The sequence below is a fragment of the Aquarana catesbeiana genome, linkage group LG08, assembly GCF_042186555.1.
Source record: "Aquarana catesbeiana isolate 2022-GZ linkage group LG08, ASM4218655v1, whole genome shotgun sequence".
Classification (NCBI taxonomy): domain Eukaryota; kingdom Metazoa; phylum Chordata; class Amphibia; order Anura; family Ranidae; genus Aquarana; species Aquarana catesbeiana.
The window spans coordinates 289,015,570-289,038,262 of NC_133331.1; the positions used below are offsets into that span (position 1 = coordinate 289,015,570).

General features: G+C 45.5%; 1 protein-coding gene across 1 annotated transcript in view; it reads right to left on the reverse strand.

Moving 5' to 3' along the window:
- Positions 1-3,824: 3,824 nt before the first annotated feature.
- LOC141106784 (uncharacterized) overlaps positions 3,825-22,693 on the reverse strand; it is a 70,377-nt gene continuing 51,508 nt past the window's right edge. The window contains exons 13-14 of the mRNA XM_073597712.1: positions 18,935-22,012; positions 3,825-8,139 (exon numbers count right to left, since the gene is read on the reverse strand). Of these exons, the coding sequence (XP_073453813.1) occupies positions 7,576-8,139; positions 18,935-22,012 (3,642 nt within the window). The 3' untranslated portion in view covers positions 3,825-7,575. The remainder of the gene's footprint in view (positions 8,140-18,934; positions 22,013-22,693) is intronic.

The window sequence follows — 22,693 nt, forward strand, 5'->3', positions numbered from 1 at the left end:
GTCCTGAGTGACGCAGCGGGCGCGCGCGCGCCCCCTAGTGGCTCGGGAGGGCGAGGACGTCATATGACGTCCTCCCAGAACAACAGAAGCCTCGTCCAGCCGTCATATGACGGTGGGCGGTGGCTTAGCGGTTAAAAGGGATCACTGATATAAGGGGGATCCTTCTCCCATTGGTCAACAATCTAAGGGTCCACTACACTGACCACTGATATAAGGGGGGTCCTTCCAACATTGGTACATTAAAAGGGATCACTGATATAAGGGGGATCCTTCTCCCATCGGTCAACAATCTAAGGGTCCACTACACTGACCACTGATATAAGGGGGTCCTTCCAACATTGGTACATTAAAAGGGATCACTGATATAAGGGGGATCCTTCTCCCATCGGTCAACAATCTAAGTGTCCACTACACTGACCACTGATATAAGGGAATTCTCCTCCCACTAATGCAAGGGATCACTACACAAACCTCTGATACAAGGGGGTCTTTTGCCATTGATCATCAATGTAAGGCACCATTACATTGACAACTGATAGGGGGTCCTTCTACCATTGGTCACTATTGTAAGGGACCACTACACTGACCACTGATATAAGGGGGTCCTTCTCCCATTGGTCACCAATGTAAGAGACACTACACTGACTACTAACATAAGAGGGTCCTTCTTCCATTGTCCCTTAAGTTCAGAGAGATCTAGTTTTGCATATGTGCCTTTTGATTTATGCCAATCATCTGTTTCTAGGATACGAGCCAAAATACTCTTTGAAGGGTTGATACGGGGCTGTTAAACCTCTGCTCTCTACTATATTGCCCACCTCATCTTTTGAGTGTTTCATGTAATCTAATTCTTTTGCTTTGGTGCGTGGTCCATTTAAAGCCAAACTGGCAGCCACATAAGGTGGGGGGTCCTCCTCTACAGAGTCTTCTGGCCGAACGTAGTAAATTTGGGCAGTACTTTTATTAAGCATCTCCGTCAAGCCATTTTGATTTGCTACTTTAGCTTCTGTCTCCCATGTGCAAGCTATTCTTCACATTCCTTCACTGCACAGTAGTGGGCCATAATCGTGCAGAAAAGTTTGCCACACTTGTAAATCAAAAGTGCCTTCAGATTTTAAAGGTTTAGCTGTTCCCTTTGTCCATTCTACCCATTTATCTAGGGGCTCAGTATAGGCAGAACCGTACCTTCGGTTCATATATTCTCTAGCGCTCATCTTGCGCTGGGCATTTTCTGAAGGCCTCTCCCCCTTCATTCCCTTAATTAATTTAATGCCCATAATGACTGGCCAGTCTTCTCTACTTGTGCCTATACCCTCTTGCCTCTAAAACAAATAGTACAGCAAATCTGCAGATTTACAAGAATAGTCTCCACTTATCTACGTGGATAGAAGGGGTTTATGACAATAGACAAAACACTCATTAAGAGACCCTCCTCGTCTCTTCTCTTCTCTGTGAGTTTTATCTGACCCTACCATGCGCCTCTGACCCAGGTCGCCCACAAGGAGTCAACGCAGGGAACTGCAGAGGATTTTCTCTATCCACACCGTGAAGGGGGACACATACCCATTCACACACACACACACACACGTTACCCAACCAGAAAGGTCCGAGAGTGGTCTGGTTTCCTTGAGAACCACAGATAGGATACATAGGAAAAGGCAGAAATATAGCAAGCTTAAGGGCAGCTTACCTAGCCGGCACTTGAGGTCTGCGTTTCCCGATGATCCCGATCGAAGCGCAGGTTCCTTCTGGAGACTCTGCCAAACTCCTGGCTGGCTCGCCATGCTGATATGACTGATTTCTGATTGGGACTCTAAAACAAAGTTAATACTGCAGCTGCAGGAACAGATTCACAGGACTCAATCACTGTTTAAAATGTCCGTTCAGTGAAAATGTATTATTACATGTTATTTTATACATATATAAGAAAGGAGTGGTGTGAGATGTTATTAAAAACTAACAAATAGAAATATATTATTAAAAACTAGCGAATAGAACAATTGCAAAAGTAAAACTTTGAGAAGGGAGGGGGGAGTAGAGAGCGTTTAGTAGGAGATGTGTCTGTGTGTTAGGTGAAGGTTACAGAACACATTTCAACAGTGAGAACAAAATGGAGTCTCTTGTGCTTAAATGAACAGTACAGTGAATGTCCATGTCAGTCACCGATGTAAGGGACCACTACACACTGACGACTGACATAAAGGGGTCCTTCTCCCAATGGTCACCGATGAAAGGAACCTTTAACCTGACCACTGGTATAGGGGGAGTCCTTCTCCCATTGGTGACCAATGTAAGGGACCACTGCACTGACCACTGATATTGTGGATCCTTCTCCCATTGGTCACAATATAAGGGACCACTACACTGACCACTGATATAAGGGGGTTCTTCTCCCATTGGTAACCAATGTAAGGGTCCACTACACAATGAACACTGATATAAGGGGGTCCTTCTCCCATCTGTCACCAATGTAAGAGACACTACACTGACCACTGATACAGTAGAAGATCCTTATCCCATTGGTCATTAATGTAAGGGCCCACTACACTGATATAAGGGAGTCCTTCTCCCATTGGTGACCAAATGTAAGGCACCATTACACAGACGAATAAAATAAGGGGGTTCTTCTCCCATTGGTCACCAATGTAAGAGACCACCACACTGGCGACTGATATAGGTGATTCTTCTCCCATTGGTCACAATATAAGGGACCACTACACTGACCACTGATATAGGGGATCCTTCTCCCATTGGTCACCAATGTAAAGCACCACTACACTGACATAAGGAGGTCCTTCACCCATTGGTCTCCAATGTAAGGGACCACTACACTGACATAAGAGGGTCCTTCACCCATTGGTCTCCAATGTAAGGGACCACTACACTGACATAAGAGGGTCCTTCTCCTATTGGTCTCCAATGTAAGGGACCACTACACTGACATAAGAGGGTCCTTCTCCTATTGGTCTCCAATGTAAGGGACCACTACACTGACATAAGAGGGTCCTTCTCCCATTGGTCTCCAATGTAAGGGACCACTACACTGACATAAGAGGGTCCTTCTCCCATTGGTCACCAATGTAAGGGACCACTACACTGACATAAGAGGGTCCTTCTCCTATTGGTCTCCAATGTAAGGGACCACTACACTGACATAAGAGGGTCCTTCTCCTATTGGTCTCCAATGTAAGGGACCACTACACTGACATAAGAGGGTCCTTCTCCCATTGGTCTCCAATGTAAGGGACCACTACACTGACATAAGAGGGTCCTTCTCCCATTGGTCACCAATGTAAGAGACCACCACACTGATGACTGATATAGGTGATCCTTCTCCCATTGGTCACCATTATAAGGGACCACTACCTGAACCACTGATATAAGGGGGTCCTTCTCCCATTGGTCACCAATATAAGGGACCTCTACACTGACCATTGATATAAGGGGGTCCTTCTCCCATTGCTCACCCCCCCCCCCCCCCGCTATGTTTCCCAGGCTTCACTATCCCACCTGCAGGCCCAGAACTGGTAGGGCAGATGTTTCCATGCAGATGAAAGAAAGATCACCCCCCCCCCCCCAAAATTTTTGTGCCCTAATGTAAACGCACAAATGAATGTAAACGCACGTTAGGGGGAACTACTTCTGAAAATGTTGATTGCTCAATACACGTTACATGTCCCCGTACACGCCACACTGAGAGCAACAATTCCAGGCCCATTATTGATGGTTACCACTAAACGGATGACCTGTCAAGGCTTTTATAGCGCCACCTATGAGCAATGTTCGGAACCCGACATTTGTCATCATCGCACCGACACACACAATTTTGTTTTTTTCGTTCAAAAACAATTTTATTGTAAGTTTATTTTTCACAAGATTACAGTCACAAAATCAGGACATAGTAAAATGTAGAAATCCGATTGGTCAGGAAAATGACTTACAATACACAACGTGATACATTATTATAACAAAGTATTGTAGAAAAATATCACAGCCTAGAAAAGCCCCTGGGGGGGGGGGGGGGGGGGGGGCAGAAAATAAACCCAAATATTAAGCAGAATCACCTTAACAATCACCACCATTTTATTCTCCAGGGCCTCTGCTTTCAGAAAAATACAGGTTTGGGGGGTTTAAACTAATCTTCAGGTCCAAAATGTGCTTTTTAAACGTGTACAAAAAAATTGCAAACACAGCTCTGGCCTGCAAGGGTTAATGTGAGCCAGATGGGATCCCTCTCCTGTGATCACACTCTATACATTAGAGCTCCCCCTAGCTGCAGCCTGGTAATTACAATGCTAGGAGGGGTTCACTCATTTAGCAGCTGAATACTTTCTACCCTTAAGTAAAGGTCTCCTGACATTTAGGGGTCTATTCATGAAAGATTTGCACAGCAATTCACCCAAAGAAAGCGCATATATATTCCTACTGTGTGAACGGGAGTGAAAAAACGAATGTTATTGGGCTATGTGCTAAACTGGTTGAATGTTTTCTATTGATTTAAAGCAGGGGGTCTTCAAACTTTCTATACAAAAGGGCCAGTTTACTGTCATTCAGACTTTAAGGGGGCCGGACTGTGGCCAATGGGAGTAGAAAATGTCCCGACTTCAGTTGGAGTAAATAATGCCCCATCATTGGTGTCACTGAGAGGGATTGTGCCCCATCATCGGGTCCCATTGTTGGCATCATTGGGAGGAATTGTGCCCCATCATCGGGTCCCATTGTTGGCATCATTGGGAGGAATTGTGCCCCATCATCGGGTCCCATTGTTGGTTTTGTGCCCCATCATTGGGTCCCATTGTTGGTATCATTGGTAGGAATTGTGTCCTATTGTTGGTGTCATTGGGAGGAATTGTGCCCCATCATTGTGCCCCATTGTTGGCATAATTGAAAGGAACTGTGCCCCTTTCTTGGTATCTTTGGTAGGAATTATGCCCCATCGTTTGTGTGATTGGGAGGAAATGTGCCCCATCGTTACTCCAAGGGCACATGAGACCTAATGATGGGACACAATTCCTCCCAATGATACCAACAATGGGATCAAATGATGGGGCACAATTCCTCCCAATTATACCAACAATTGGACCAAATGATGGGGCACAATTCCTTCGAATGATACCAACAATGGGATACCAACCCTCCCAATGATACCAACAATGGGACCCAATGATGGGGCACAATTCCTCCTAATGATACCAACAATGGGACACAATGATGGGGCACAATTCCTACCAATGATACCAACAATGGGACCTAATGATGGGGCACAATTCCTACCAATGATACCAACAATGGGACCCAATGATGGGGCACAATTCCTACCAATGATACCAACAATGGGACCCAATGATGGGGCACAATTCCTACCAATGATACCAACAATGGGACCCAATGATGGGGCACAATTCCTACCAATGATACCAACAATGGGACCCAATGATGGGGCACAATTCCTACCAATGATACCAACAATGGGACCCGATGATGGGGCACTAATCCTCCCAATGATACCAACAATGGGACACAATGATGGGGCACAATTCCTCCCATTGATACCAACAATGGGACACAATGATGGGGCACAATTCCTCCTAATGATACCAACAATGGGACACAATGATGGGGCACAATTCCTACCAATGATACCAACAATGGGACCCAATGATGGGGCACAATTCCTCCCAATGATACCAACAATGGGATCAAATGATGGGGCACAATTCCTCCCAATTATACCAACAATTGGACCAAATGATGGGGCACAATTCCTTCGAATTATACCAACAATGGGATACCAACCCTCCCAATGATACCAACAATGGGACCCAATGATGGGGCACTAATCCTCCCAATGATACCAACAATGGGACCCAATGATGGGGCACAATTCCTCCCAATGATACCAACAATGGGACCCAATGATGGGACACAATTCCTACCAATGATACCAACAATGGGGCACAATTCCTCCCAATGATGCCAACAATGGGACCCAATGATGGGGCACAATTCCTCCCAATGATACCAACAATGGGACCCAATGATGGGGCACAATTCCTACCAATAATACCAATAATGGGACCTAATAATGGGGCACAATTTCTCTCTATGATACCAACAATGGGACCCAATGATGGGGCACAATTCCTCCCAATGATACTAACAATGGGACCCAGTGATGGGGCAAAATTTCAACCAATGATACCAACAATGGAACCCAATGATGGGGCACAATTCCTACCAATGATACCAACAATGGGACCTAATAATGGGGCACAATTCCTACCAATGATACCAACAATGGGACCTAATAATGGGGCACAATTCCTCCCAATGATACCAACAATGGGACCCAATGATGGGGCACAATTCCTACCAATAATACCAATAATGGGACCTAATAATGGGGCACAATTTCTCTCTATGATACCAACAATGGGACCCAATTCCTCCCAATGATACCAACAATGGGACCCAACGATGGGGCACAATTCCTCCCAATGATACCAACAATGGGACCCAATTCCTCCCAATGATACTAACAATGGGACCCAGTGATGGGGCAAAATTTCTACCAATGATACCAACAATGGAACCCAATGATGGGGCACAATTCCTACCAATGATACCAACAATGGGACCTAATAATGGGGCACAATTACTCCCAATGATACCAACAATGGGACCTAATAATGGGGCACAATTCCTCCCAATGATACCAACAATGGGACCCAATGATGGGGCACAATTCCTCCCAATGATACCAACAATGGGACCCAATGATGGGGCACAATTCCTCCCAATGATACTAACAATGGGACCAAATGATGGGGTAAGATTCTTACCAATGATACGAACAATGGGACCCAATGATGGGGCACAATTACTCCCAATGATACCAACAATGGGACCCAATGATGGGGCACAATTCCTACCAATCATACCAACAATGGGACCCAATGATGGGGCACGATTCCTACCAATAAAAGCAAGCAAAGGGCCGCAGCTTGAAGACCACTGATTTAAAGGATAACTAAAGGCAACATTTTTTTTTTAGTTTTGGATAAAGTGGAGATGGATTAGAACACCTGTCAGTTTTTATTGCTGTCTGCACCCTCGTTAGGGAGATTCACCCTCATCTCTATTTTGCCCTGTTTACCCCTATCATTGAAAGTGAAAGAAAACCCCAGATTGTGGGTTGTCCCCAGAAAGCAATAGAGGGGAATACGTCCAATGAGCACACTAATTCTTGTGACCTGAGGGGGTCCCCAAGAGATTTCCTTAATTTGCAGGGATTGCCTCTCACTTCCTGTTTTGGCTATGGGACAGGAAGTGAAGGGAAATCTCCGCAATGGGACACAGATGGCGAAAATAAACCTTACAGGTTCTATCCAAAATAAAAAATAAAAAAAAGGTTTTGCCTATACTTCTTCTTTAATGTAAACTACTATGAGGCTGTGAGGTCCAGCAACATTCATATACAAGACATTTCCCGCACTCAAGGCACTAATACACCTCGAGGGTTGTGTGGGACCCCTGATGTACAGGAAGACAGGACTTCAGAGAGGAACATTTCCCTCACTCAGGGAAAAGTGGCTTCTGCCCCAGGTGAGATCTTTGATGCGAGTAAAGATTGCACTTCTGCGTAAAACCTTTCCCGCACTCAGGACAGGAATACGGCTTCTCCCCCGTGTGAGATCTCTGATGTCTGTTAAGAGAGGACTTGTCTATGAAACATTTCCCGCACTCAGAGCAGGAATACGGTTTTTCCCCCGTGTGGGACCTGTGATGTATCACCAGGTGTGTTTTTCTTGGAAAACTTTTCCCGCACTCAGGGCAGGAATACGGCTTCTCGCCCGTGTGCGATCTCTGATGTGTGTAAAGATGGGACTCCACCGAAAAACTTTTCTCGCACTGATTGCAAGAATACGGCTTCTCACCCGTGTGCACTCTCTGATGTCTGTAAAGATGTGACTTAACTAAAAAACACTTCCCGCACTCAAGGCAGGAATACCGCCTTTCCCCCGTGTGAGACCTTTGATGTGTAACAAGATTTGAGGATTTTGCAAAACATTTCCCGCACTCGGAACAAGAGTAGGGCTTCTCGCCTGTGTGACACCTTTCATGTATGATAAGATAGGACTTGTGTGAAAAACATTTCCGGCACTGAGGGCAGGAATACGGCTTCTCACCCGTCTGAGAGCTCTGAGGAAACTCTGTAGGAGTGTCCTCCTCTATAAATGTCCCCGTTATTCCATCCTCCTCCATAGACTGCTGATCATCCCTCACATACGTCTCTTCTTCTTCTGCTTTAACCTCAACTTTTACATCTATCAGATCTTCACCCTAAACCAAGAGAATGAGAGAAAATAACATCTGTAACATATAGGCTTGAACATTGTGACAACACATACAAAATCCACAGGGTGGGGACTTACTAAAACTGGAGCACACGGAATCTGGTGCAGCTGTGTATAGTAACCAATCAGCTTCCAGGTTTTATTGTCAAAACCTAATTGAACAAGCTGAAGGTAGAAACTGATTGGTTACTATACACAGCTTCACCAGACTGTCTCCACAATGTGTGCAATCACTTCATATTCCCGACCCTCAACTCCACCTACCTGATGATGGTGAGGGATGGTGTGACCTTCCTGTGTGGAATCCCGGGAATACAGAGGACGGGGACATCTCTCTGGTGAGGTTCTGGTATTAGGTGGCTCCATCATATCCTTGTGTCCTTCTGAAAACTCCTTCACCACTCCATACTCCTCATCCTCCTCTTTATACTCTTCTTTAACAACAATATTATAATCCCCGAGGTTTCCACTCTTAAAATTTAATAAGATATTTATTATAATGAACATGTTTGTGTATAAACAATAAATATCTGTGATTGTTCCTCATCTACCTGATGATGGTGAGGGATGGTGTGACCTTCCTGTGTGGAATCCTGGGAATACAGAGGACGGGGACATCTCTCTGGTGGGTTCCCATTACTGGATCCATCTGTAGGAAACACACACACTGACTGAATACATTGTTTCTATGTGTTTATCAGATGATGGGGGATCTAGGTGGACCCTCCGTACTGCTCTCTCCTTTACAATAAAGTCTCCTCTTACCCGGTGATGTGAGGGGTGGCTGATTGTCCATCATGACGTCCTTGTAGAGATCCTTGTGTCCTTCTAAATACTCCCCTTCCTCCTTAGTAGTTACGGTTCCAGAATTCCCAGCCCCATTCATTTCTCCCATTAGCAGGTCCATCATCTTCTTGGTTACTTCTAGAATCTTCTGCATGTTGTGTCTCTCAGGAGTCAGTGAGTGAGGTGGAGTCACGGTGATGGTCAGATGGTCACCAAGCTTCACAGGAGGCAAACTCTGTATTGAAACAACAACAGTAACTTCATACAACATTCCCAGAATCCTCCTCACCTCTCCGGTCAGGTCTGTGTTTTATTAATAGAGATAAGAGTGATGTCATGTGACCTCCCAGAATCCTCCTCACCTCTCCGGTCAGGTCTGTGTTTTATTAATAGAGATAAGAGTGATGTCATGTGACCTTCCCGAATCCTCCTCACCTCTCCGGTCAGGTCTGTGTTTTATTAATAGAGATAAGAGTGATGTCATGTGACCTCCCAGAATCCTCCTCACCTCTCCGGTCAGGTCTGTGTTTTATTAATAGAGATAAGAGTGATGTCATGTGACCTTCCCGAATCCTCCTCACCTCTCCGGTCAGGTCTGTGTTTTATTAATAGAGATAAGAGTGATGTCATGTGACCTCCCGGAATCCTCCTCACCTCTCTGGTCAGGTCTGTTTTATTAATAGAGATAAGAGTGATGTCATGTGACCTCCCAGAATCCTCCTCACCTCTCCGGTCAGGTCTGTGTTTTATTAATAGAGATAAGAGTGATGTCATGTGACCTCCCAGAATCCTCCTCACCTCTCCGGTCAGGTCTGTGTTTTATTAATAGAGATAAGAGTGATGTCATGTGACCTCCCAGAATCCTCCTCACCTCTCCAGTCAGGTCTGTGTTTTATTAATAGAGATAAGAGTGATGTCATGTGACCTCCCAGAATCCTCCTCACCTCTCCGGTCAGCAGGTAGATGATCTCCAGGGTGAGGTTTAGTATCTTCTCAGTCATGTGACTCCGGTCCTCCTCCATCCTCATCGCTGTGGTCATGTGACTGCAGTCCTCCTCCATCTTCATTCGTGCCGCCATTTGATCTATACAGGTCTCCGTGTAGATGGATAACTTTTGGAAACAAAGGTAAGGATTATTTGGATGGTATTGGTCACACAATAATAGGATGTGTGTGTGTGTGTGTGTGTGTGTGGGGGGGGGGCTATAGGAGGGTTGCTGTACATTTAAGAACTACTTCCCTCATGGGAACACAGTGTTTTCTACATTTTCGAGGTCCCAGGACCCTCTTGACCTGCTGGATCAGAAAATCCCTTTTCTCTGTTGGGTTTTGTTTTGTGCCTGAACTGGTTTTGATACATTTTAGATCTGCAGACAAGGAATGATAAATACCATCCTTCTTCTGTCTTCTTGAAGTGCTGAAAGGTCCCCCTCAAGGGCCCCTCAGCTCCCCTATGTCCCTCAGAATCCTTAGTATTTTCCTTACTTTGACAACAATGATGGAACATATTCTTCATGGCAGGCCGGGGAAGGTTTTCTTCCTCCTGACCAGCAATATAAGGGGCTCTATGCTCCATACTCCTGCACTCCATCATTGTGTTGGCTGCGTATTGTAATAATTGCCCTTTGTAGGCCTTCATTTTTATAGCGCTGAGCAAATTGTTGGCGCTATATAAATCCTGTATAATAATAATAATATAATAATGTATGGCCAGGATGGTCATGGTCTTGTCAATGTATTGTGAGTGGGTGCTGTTAGTTTAGAGGACCATATTGCTAGAATATATCTCCAAAATGTCGAAAAAGTTTTGGCCCCATAAGTGGGGGAATGTTCTGATCCTGAAGGGGTTAATCTAGGTTTCCACACTATATATGTGTGTATCATCATCTGCTGGAGATAAAAGACGTCACAGTGACTATGGAGGAAGAGGACGGAACATGACGGGGGGTTACTGGGTGTAAATAGAAAATAAGATCTTATTACCTCCTCTACTGCCACCTCCAACAATGTCTCCTTTCTACTTCCTCCCGATTCACCTCTCACCCGGAACTTCCTGTGGGTAGCTGACATCACTTCCTATCTTCCATAGAGACTTCCTGTCCAGGTAGAAGTGAGAAGATCTCCACCTTGTGGAGCTCAGAGGAACTGCAGCCCCAGAGAAACACCTCATAGTGTGAAGACATCCTTGTGCTGTGTGTGTATGTACTGCATATCCTTTTAGATGGGGTCATCTCCACTCCCACCAAGGGCAGAGAAATATATGACTGCCTAGTCTAGCCTTTCTCATCCAGGGTTCCTCCAAAGGTTTCTTGAGGTTCCTTGAGCAACAAACCATTTCTGTCTCTCAGTCTCTACCAATCCAGCGTACCTCTGTTACCTCACTCCCAGTGACAGAATGGGGTCCCACCATCCACATAGCACAGACCTCATGCGTGCACTCGTTAATTCCTCCTCTTCTTCACCATGCGGCTGGGCTATGGGTGGAAATTTTTTTTTGTCTTTTTTTGTTGTACATGGTTTTTGCATGTGTGACTGGTAGGGTGTAGGTCCTTGGGCCAGCCCTGAAAGTCTTGGAAGAGGGTGGACATGGCCTTCTGGCTTAGTTCGCCCTCTCTCATGGGGTCTCCCTTCGGGGGAGCCCCACCTAGTACTTGGGTGGGTCTGTTTCGGCAGACCCTCCAAAGAATGGGGTCTGTCTGGTTTCGGCCAGATGAACCAAATGTAAGTACCTCAGTCCCGGTCTGGAGCCTAACGCCCTGGGGGATCAGGGTTAAGGTCCTTCTCCTTTGGAGGATTATGTATACACCCGCTGCATGTTTTCGGTATCACTCTTTATATGTGTGCACTTTTTTTGGCACCGGGTGGAGTTTTTGATGTGTGTTCACAAACCACGGCCTTTTTTTTTTTAAAAAAAAAGGTTTTTTTTTTGCTGTATAGAGCTCTTCGCCCAAAGCTTCAGATGGAACGCAGAGATCAGAGGGATCACCGCACCAGGACCGGACAGATGGGAGGTCAAGTGCTCACTCTACATGGACAACGTGGCGGTGTTCTGTGCTGACCAGCGCTCCATCGACACACTCATCCAGACCTATGAGGACTTTGGCAAAACTTCAGGGGCAAAGGTCAACTGCGGGAAGTCAGAGGTCATGCTCTTCGGAAAGTGGTTCCTGCCTTCTCTCAGCATCAGGACAATTAATGCAACTTAATTAATTAGTACCCACTAATTCGGGATACTTTGTCGCAGTAAGTGGGCTTAGCACTATATGACCATATAGTGTGACCAAACCCCTGTATTTTTGAATATGTTCAGGTGTTTTTAACTAGCCTTGTAGGATAAATGTCATTTTTGTATGTGTGCGCTGTAATCTGTTTTGTACCGTTTTAACATGAACGTTGGTAATGGAACATCCCTGGCTAATTTACTAGGCTGCCCAGGCATACCTCCACAAGGTGGTAGTCCATGACTGGTGTTCCCCCAAGCTTGGCAAGCCTGCAGCCTCCAATGGGCTGCAACGTGCAGCTGGTGCTTTGCAGCAGTCACAGCATCTTTCTGCGTAGGACGAAGCTTCAGGACCCAGCCATCCCCCTTATTTATATTACAAGGTAGATAGGCTAGGTCCAAAAAACCTGATGTAGCACCCTGGTGTTTAGGCAGAGCTGCTCCTAAATTTACCTGCCAGGTATAGCTACCTTGGCTAATTGTTGAGGATACATTGATTTCACCCTAAGTCTGTAATTGCTGCACTTCTCTCCTTTGCCGCTAGGTGGGCGGGCACTTGGTGGCATTAGATAAGACAAGCACACTGCAAGGTCAGATTATAAGTATATGGGGTGTCTTAGCCAATGGGCAGGGGTTTTCTTAAATCCCTTGGCCTGATAGGAGAACCTATATATTTGGGTAGAGTCAGGTGATCTGTGTTCTGTGCCACCTGGACGGCTGTCTGGGTAGATATGTGTCATATTGCCCGGGCTGCTAGGCCAGAGTTTAGGCCTATCCTGGGCACATCTGGCTGCTAGGCTGTCTGGGGGCCTATCCAGAAGCAAGAGACCAGCGCAGGGTTGGGATTGCGGCTTGCAGTCCAACCAGAAGTGACGATTCTGCTGCTATTGGTTGCTGTTGGTCTAAGAACCCCGGTGGTTGATTCCGGTATTGCAGCCAAAGGTCTATGGATGTGTATGCACGTCCTTGTTAGGCTATGCTGAACGACTCGCTGCGCTGTGGCTGTGTGCTATCTCCTACCAGGCTACAGCCATATTATGCTTCTGGATTCCTGGGAGTGTGCGACTGTGCAGTATGGCCATGTGACCTTGGTACAGGAAGTGTTCCTTCACGTCATATGATGTGATCAGGATAACCCACAATCGCACGTCCGTGGGGGAGCACTGCGCGGCAATCGTTGATGTGGTGTGTCAGTCTGACAGACTGCATCCCCGATCTGGGTAAAGAGCCTCTGACAGAGACTCTTTACCACGTGATCAGCTGTGTCCAATCACAGTGTAAACAGGAAGAGCCGTTTATAGGCTTTTCCTCCACTCGCGTCTGACAGACGCAAGTAGAGGAGAGCTGATCGGATGCTCTCCTGACAGGAGGGGGTCTGCACTGATAATCAATCCCCCCCCCCCGAGAATACCCACCCAGGACCACCAGGGATGCCACCCATGGCCACCAGGGATGCTGACCATGGATGCCAACCCAGGGCCACCAGGGATGCCACCCAGGACCACCAGGTATTAACTTTAAAGGTGCCAGTCAGTGCCCATTCTAGATGCCAATCAGTCCCCAGCAGTAAAGCCTGCCAGTACCTCCTCATCAGTGCTGCCTATCAGAGCCACCTATCAGTGCCCATCAGTGCTGCCTGGTGGCCCTGGGTGGGCGTCCATGGTCAGCAACCCTGGTGGCCATGGGTGGCATCCCTGGTGGTCCTGGGTGGGCATCCTCGGGGGGGATTGATTATCAGCGCAGACCCCCTCCTGTAAGGAGAGCAGCCAATCAGCTCTCCTCTATCAGACGCGAGTGGAGGAAAAGCCGATAAATGGCTCTTTCTGTTTACACTGTGATCAGCTGTGATTGGACACAGTGCCGCCTATAAGTGCCTGTCAGTGCCACCTATGAGTGCCCATCAGTGCTGCCTATCAATCCCCATCAGTCCTGCCTTTCAATGCCACATATCAGTGCCCATCAGTGCTGCGTATTAGTGCCACCTCACCAGTGCCTATCAGTGCCGCCTTATCAGTGCCCGTCAGTGCATCCTCATCGTCGCCCATCAGTGAAGGAGAAAAATTACTTATTTACAAAATTTTATAACAAAAACAAAGAAAATTTTTTTTTTATTTCAAAATTTTCAGTCTCTTTTTATTTATTTAGCAAAAAAATGAAAAATAAACCCCAGTGGTGATCAAATACCATCAGTGCCCTTAGAAGAGTGGGTGTAGATCGCGCTGGAATGACTCGATCAGTCAGTGTTGTAGGTTGGTAGAGTGTGGGCAGAAGGAAACAATTGGTTTCCAGAGGTCCGTGCCCAGTTTAAGAAAAAAGTGGTAGTGAGCCCTGTTTGGGCTTGGGCTGCTACCTCGGTGTGCGGCCTTAAGGTCGACTCTGCATATAATGTGAAAGAAAAGAGAGTAAAGGAGCGCTATCCAATAAAGGCAAGTTGTATTTTGTTTGAAGTTTCAGCAGTAAAAAGAGGCCAACGTGTTTCGGGGGACTAAGGACTCCCCCTTCATCAGAGCCGCTAGTGGAAGTGGTTATGGAATAATCCTGTTGGAGGGTGCCTTTGGCACATGAATTGGACTGTTAGCAGTCCACAACGCTGGTCGTATGTTCAGAGACAGCCTATCAGTGCCCATCGGTGCCGCCTATCATTGCCCATCAGTGCTGCATATCAGTGTAGCCTATCGGTGCCCATCAATTCTACATATTAGTGCCTACTCATCAGTGCCACCTCATCAGTGCCCGTCAGTGCAGCCTCATCAGTGCCCATCAGTGAAGGAGAAAAAAAAGTTTTATAACACAAACGAAGAAAAACTTTTTTGTTTTCAAAAAATTTCGGTCTTTTTTAGTTTTGTTTAACAAAAAATAAAAATCCAGAGTGGTGATCAAATACCACCAAAAAAAAGCTCTATTAGTGGGAAGAAAATTATAAAAATGTCCTATGTGTACAGTGTCACATGACCGCGCAATTGTCATTCAAAGTGTGACAGCGCTGAAAGCTGAAAATTGTCCTGGGCAGGAAGGGGGTGTGAAAGTGCCCGCTATTGAAGGGGTTAATTAACACTGGCACTGGTGCCACTAATGCAGGACAAAGAGGTTCATTGACTGCCCCTGGTCGCTAATGCCTCAGTGACCAGTGGCAGCACAGTAACCCCTTCATCCTGCAGATTAACCACTTGCCGACCAGCCGCCGTCATTATACTGCGGCAGGTTGGCACGATCCCGCGAGCCGTCGTAGCTGTACGTCGGCTCCATTAAGCGGCATAGCAGGCGCGCGCACGCAGGGGTGCCGATGCTCGTGGCCGACGGTCGCGATGACCGCCGGCCGCGAACGATCGCGGGCACGAGAGGCAGAACAGGGACGTGTGTGTGTGTGTGTAAACACACAAATCCCTGTTCTGTGAGGAGAGACATATCGTGAGTTCCTAATAGCTAAGAACCACGATCTGTCATCCCCCCTAGTCAGTCCCCTCCCCCTACAGTTAGAACACACACCAAGGGAACATAGTTAACCCCTTGACCGCCCTCTAGTGTTAACCCCTTCCCTGCCACTGACATTTACACAGTAATCAGTGCATTTTTATAGCACTGATCGCTGTATAGTTGTCAATTGTCCAAAAAATGTGTCAAAAGTGTCCAATGTGTCCGCCATAATGTTGCAGTCACGATACAAATCGCAAATCGCCGCCATTACTAGTAAAACAAAAAAATAAATTAAAATGCCATAAAACTATCCCCTATTTTGTAGACGCTATAACTTTTGCGCAAACCAATCAATACACGCTTATTGCGATTTTTTTTTTTACTAAAAATATGTAGAAGAATACGTATACGAATACGCCTAAACTGACAAATAATCTGCTTTTTTTAAAAAAAAAAAAACTGGGGATATTTATTATAGCAAAAGGATAAAAATTATTGTGTTTTTTTGTTTATAGCACAAAAAATAAAAACTACAGAGGCGATCAAATACCACCAAAAGAAAGCTCTATTTGTGGGAAAAAAAGGACGGCAATTTTGTTTGGGTACAGCGTCGCGCGACCGCGCAATTGTCAGTTAAAGCGACGCAGTGCCGTATCGCAAAAAAAAAAATGCTCTGGCCATTGAGCAGCCAAATCTTCCGGGGCTGAAGTGGTTAATAATGTCACCGCCGCTCCGCTCCCTGTCACTGTGACACTTGTTACGTACATTCACGCTCCCTCGCGGGACGGCGCTGCTCTCTCTTCCTGTCCCACCTCCTGGGCCTCTGAATGACAGCAAGTCACTCCGCCTGACAGAATGCATTCCTTTCCACACTCGCTGCAGCTCTGCGCGTACGCTGTGTGATCTGGGCATAGCTGCCACGGCACAGACGTTATTTTAGATCGCCGCTGTGATCGGACAGGGTGACGGGCGCATTCAGGAGCTGACAGCATGTCAGGTTATGATCTGCCTGTCGACGGTTCCCCCCCCCCCAATTTAAAGGAAAATACAACCAACGTTCATCGCGGCTCAGCGAATGCGTGTCCCATTTGTTTATTTATTTATTTTTAACCACTTATGGATCGCCAGCCGCAATTGTACTGCGGATGAGCGCCTCGCATAGGCAGACCGACGTACTGGTGGGACGGTGCCTGTTTTCTTGGCTGTAGGGCCGCGCCCATGCGGGAGTCTGTCAGCAGGTCCTGGCCAATGATCCATGGCTGGGACCTGCTGATCGGCTGTGTCCAATCACAGCCCAGAGCCCTGTGTTGACAATCAGCACAGAGCTTTATATAGAGGGAACAATCTCTCTGTTTGCAAAGCAGGGAGAAGAAACAAAAAGATCTTAAGGAAAAAGCAGCACACAGTAACACAGGGATCACATGACCCCTGATGATGTCAGATGTGCTGACGAAACGCGTCAGCTTACGTAGCGCATACGTCACTTCCACCATTGTACTGGACTGCAGGTGGAATGCAACCTGGCGTACCTGCTCCTGTTTTATGCGCTTTTTATTGGAATGAAAATCACATTTTTTTTTAATAAACTGGCTACAAGCTGCACTATGAGGAGTTCTCTTTTCTTCCTTTGATTTAGGATTCCCATCTTCGTATGGCTGCATCAGCAGGGACAGGCCGTTTGTATTTGGTGGATACATCTTTATATACACCTCTGCTTATTGGACATCTGTCATGGGTGTCTGATCGGTCTGGTGAGTAGGATGTTTGCCTAAACCGGTGGAAGACGGCACCTTTTTCCTGTCACTGAATTTGTATACATCATTGTGCACATGATTGAAGAATCGTTGGTGGTGGTTCATGGACTTTAATATTGCAAAATTTACTTATATTGGACATTATTTGATTATTTATATGTATTTGAACGTGGTATGAAATTAATTATTAATTTTCATATCACAATGTGTCCAATCACAGCCCAGAGCCCTGTGTTGACAATCAGCACAGAGCTCTGTACAGAGGGAACGATCTCTCTGTTTCTAATCCGTGCAAAACAGGGAGAAGAAACAATGAGATCTGAAGAAAAAAGCAGTCTATTAACACTTGTTAGTAGACATGTGTAGTTCGTTTCATTCGGAATTAAAATTCGGATGATTTTTCAGTATTGTTGTTATTATTATCATTATTAGAATAGTACCGAATTTTAACTAATCAGAAATAATGAAAAAAAAATTCAGACGAAATTCGAATCGTTTTTCGAATACTTTTCGAATTCGAATTGTTTTCCAATTTCCAAAGAGAATAGAATAGAAAATAAAGGAATAGAAAAGAAAAAAAAAATTATATTCCTTTATTTTCTATTCTATTACATTCTTATTGGAAAACTATTCGAAATTGTTTAGAATCGATTCGAAAACGAAAAAAATTCCGAAAACGAATTAAACTAGTGAAACAAATTGAACTAAACGACTTGTAAATGTAAATACTGAATTGAGACAAAACGAAAAGGAATTTTTTTCGTTCTGCACACGACTACTTGTTAGGTACACAGTTAATCTTTTGATCGCCCCTAGATGTTAACCCCTTCCCAGGCAGTGTCATTAGTACAGTGACAGTGTATAGTATTATAGTGTCACTGGTGATGTCAGTGTCAGTTACTCCTCGGTGTCAGATTGCCCACCGCACTATCACAGTCCCACTAAGTCTCTGATCTCCGCCATTGCTAGTATAAAAATAAATAAAAATTCCAGTATATATACTTTTTATTGTAGATGGTATAACTTTCACACAAGTAAATTAATATACACATATTGGGATTTTTTTTTTTTTACCAAAAACATGTAGCTGAATACATTTTGTCAAAGTTTATGAAGAAATTCTTTTTTTTTTTTTATTATATATAGGTTTTATAACAGAAGAAATTTTTTTTTTTTTTTTTTTTTTAGATTTTTGGCCTTTTTTTGTTTATTTAGAAAATTATAACAAACCCCAAATACCACCAAAAGAAAGCTTTATTAGTGTGTATTTTGGTTACACCAGGGTTGTGTGGGACCCCTGATGTACAGGAAGACAGGACTTCAGTGAGGAACAATTCCCTCACTCAGGACAGGAAAGTGGCTCCTCCCCCCATGTGAGATCTCTGATGTTTGTAAAGATTGACCTTCCGTGAAAAGCATTTCCCGCACTCAGGACAGGAATACGGCTTCTCCCCCGTGTGCAACCTCTGATGTCTGCAAAGATGTGACTTCTGTGAAAAACATTTCCCGCACTCAGGACAAGAAAACAGCTTTTCCCCCCTGTGCAATCTCTGATGTCTGTAAAGATGTGACTTGCTTGAAAAACATTTCCCACACTCAGGACAGGAATACGCATTCTCCCCACTGTGCAAACTCTGATGTCTGCAAAGTTGTGACTTCACTGAAAAACATTTCCCACATTCAGGACAGGAATATGGCTTCTCCACCGTGTGCAAACGCTGATGTTTGTAAAGATTGGACTTCTGAGAAAAGCATTTCCCGCAGTCAGAACAGGAATAGGGCTTCTCCCCCGTGTGAGATCTCTGATGTGAGATAAGTTGTGATTTTTTTACAAAATATTTTCCGCACTCAGAACATGAATATGGTTTCTCACCTGTGTGAGCTCTTATATGCACAATAAGTCTGGATTTAAAATTAAAATGTTTTCCGCACTCAGGACAGGAATGTGACTTCTCACCTGTGTGAGATCTTTTATGTTCATAAAGACTGGATTGAAATCTGAAACACTTCCTGCACTCAGGGCAGGAATATGGTTTCTCACCTGTGTGAGATCTTTTATGCACATGAAGACTGGATTTAGAATTAAAACACTTCCCGCACTCAGCACAGGAAAACCTCTTATCTGTTGGCAGGATGACACCATCCCTCACAGTCTGAGGTTCCTCAGGATAAGAGGAATACGATGGTCCGGCACCGTCCCTCACAGTCTGAGGTTCCACAGGATAAGAGGAATACGATGGTCCGGCACCGTCCCTCACAGTCTGAGGTTCCTCAGGATAAGAGGAATACGATGGTCCGGCACCGTCCCTCACAGTCTGAGGTTCCTCAGGATAAGAGGAATACGATGGTCCGGCACCGTCCCGCACAGTCTGAGGTTCCTCAGGATAAGAGGAATACGATGGTCCGGCACCGTCCCGCACAGTCTGAGGTTCCTCAGGATAAGAGGAATACGATGGTCCGGCACCGTCCCTCACAGTCTGAGGTTCCTCAGGATAAGAGGAATACGATGGTCCGGCACCGTCCCTCACAGTCTGAGGTTCCTCAGGATAAGAGGAATACGATGGTCCGGCACCGTCCCTCACAGTCTGAGGTTCCTCAGGATAAGAGGAATTCGATGGTCCGGCACCGTCCCTCACAGTCTGAGGTTCCTCAGGATAAGAGGAATACGATGGTCCGGCACCGTCCCTCACAGTCTGAGGTTCCTCAGGATAAGAGGAATAAGATGGTCCAGCACCATCCCACACAGTCTGAACCTTGTGAGATCTCAGATGTGTGGAAAACTGGGACTCCGTTAAACATACTTTCCCACACTCAGAACAGGAATATGGCTTTGCGTCTGTGTGAGATCTTATATGCACAATAAGTCTGGATTTAAAATTAAAATGTTTTCCACACTCAGGACAGGAATGTGGCTTCTCACCTGTATGAGATCTTTTATGTTCATAAAGTCTGGATTGAAATCTGAAACACTTTCCGCACTCATGGCAGGAATATGGTTTTTCACCTGTGTGAGATCTTTTATGCTCATTAAGGTCGGATTTAGAATTGAAACACTTCCCGCACTCAGCACAGGAAAACCTCTTATCTGTTGGAAGGACGGCACCGTCCCTCACAGTCTGAACCTTGTGGGATCTCAGATGTGTGGAAAGCTGGGACTCCGTTAAACATACTTCCCTGCACTCAGAACAGGAATATGGCTTCTCACCTGTGTGAGATCTTATATGTTCATGAAGACTTGACTGAAATCTGAAACACTTCGCGCACTTAGGGCAGGAATATGGCTTCTCACCTGTGTGAGATCTTATATGTTCATAAAGACTGGATCGAAATCTGAAACACTTCCCGCACTCAGAACAGGAATATGGCTTCTCACCTGTGTGAGCTCTTATATGCACAATAAGTCTGGATTTAAAATTAAAATGTTTTCCGCACTCAGGACAGGAATGTGACTTCTCACCTGTGTGAGATCTTTTATGTTCATAAAGACTGGATTGAAATCTGAAACACTTCCTGCACTCAGGGCAGGAATATGGTTTCTCTCCTGTGTGAGATCTTTTATGCTCATTAAGTTTTGATACAAAAAGGAAACACTTCCCGCACTCATTGCAGGGATATGGTTTCTCCCCTGTGTGAGATCTTTTATGCAAATTAAGACGGGATTTAAAACGGAAACATTTCCCGCACTCAGTACAGGAAAACCTCTTATCTGTTAGGACGGCACCGTCCCTCACAGTCTGAGGTTCCTCAGGATAAGAGGAATACGATAGTCCGGCACCGTCCCTCACAGTCTGAGGTTCCTCAGGATAAGAGGAATACGATAGTCCGGCGCCATCCCTCACAGTCTGAGGTTCCCCAGGATAAGAGGAATACGATGGTCCGGCACCGTCCCTCACAGTCTGAGGTTCCTCAGGATAAGAGGAATACGATGGTCCGGCACTGTCCTTCACAGTTTGAGGTTCCTCAGGATAAGAGGAATACGATGGTCCGGCGCCATCCCTTACAGTCTGAGGTTCCTTGGGATAAGAGGAATACGATGGTCCGGCACCGTCCCTCACAGTCTGAGGTTCCTCAGGATAAGAGGAATACGATGGTCCGGCACTGTCCCTCACAGTCTGAGGTTCCTCAGGATAAGAGGAATACAATGGTCCGGCACCGTCCCTCACAGTCTGAGGTTCCTCGGGATAAGAGGAATACGATGGTCCATCTACACTGTGTGGTGCCGGATGGACATTTGAGGTAGTCGGGTTTTCTCCTGGACTATACTGTGTGATGTCCTCATCTTCTACTTTACAGTCTGGAGACAAAGTGAGACAATCCTCTGAGGTTTTCCTCATCTCCCGTCCATCTAATAAAATAGAAATACAAAGATTATTACTAGACATGAGCAGATTGGTTCCCCTAAACCAGGACTCCGCCCACATCAGGCAGCTTTGTCTCTGAGGATCTTCCAATTCCCCCCTCAAGGTAACTAGTAAATGGGTCCTCTGATCTCCTACCAGTTCATTTCTTTATTCATGGACCTTAGTCAGAGAGTGAGGAAACAACGAGAACTGTCTTTTATAGGAGTGACAGTGATGAGGGGATTATAGGACGAGTGTCCCCACCCCCTCTATCACTCATTGCCATCTTCCCAACACAAGAAGTCCTGCACTTCCTTATTTAGTCCATGATTTAGTCATGAATAACAGCGGGGCTGAGCCCCACCAGAGGTCAGAGAGTGAGGATGGGGGGGGGGGGAACCAAGATGAAGACTGATCTTCAAGACCATCATCATTGGGCGATGGACTCCTCCTTCATTATCACTTTCTGTTTGAGGATGTGATCACATTATTATCATTCTGTTTGTGTGCACTAAAATTCAATAAAGTTTGAAAAACCACTGCGCAAATACCTTGTGACACAAAAAATGGCAACACCCACCATTTTATTCTCTAGGACCTCAGCTTAAAAAATATATATATATGGTTTGGGGTTTCTAAGTAATTTTCTAGTAGTTATGACTGAATACATTGTTTCCATGTGTTTATCAGATGATGGGGGATCTAGGTGGACCCTCCGTACTGCTCTCTCCTTTACAATAAAGTCTCCTCTTACCCGGTGATGTGAGGGGCGGCTGATTGTCCATCATGAGATCCTTGTAGAGATCCTTGTGTCCTTCTAAA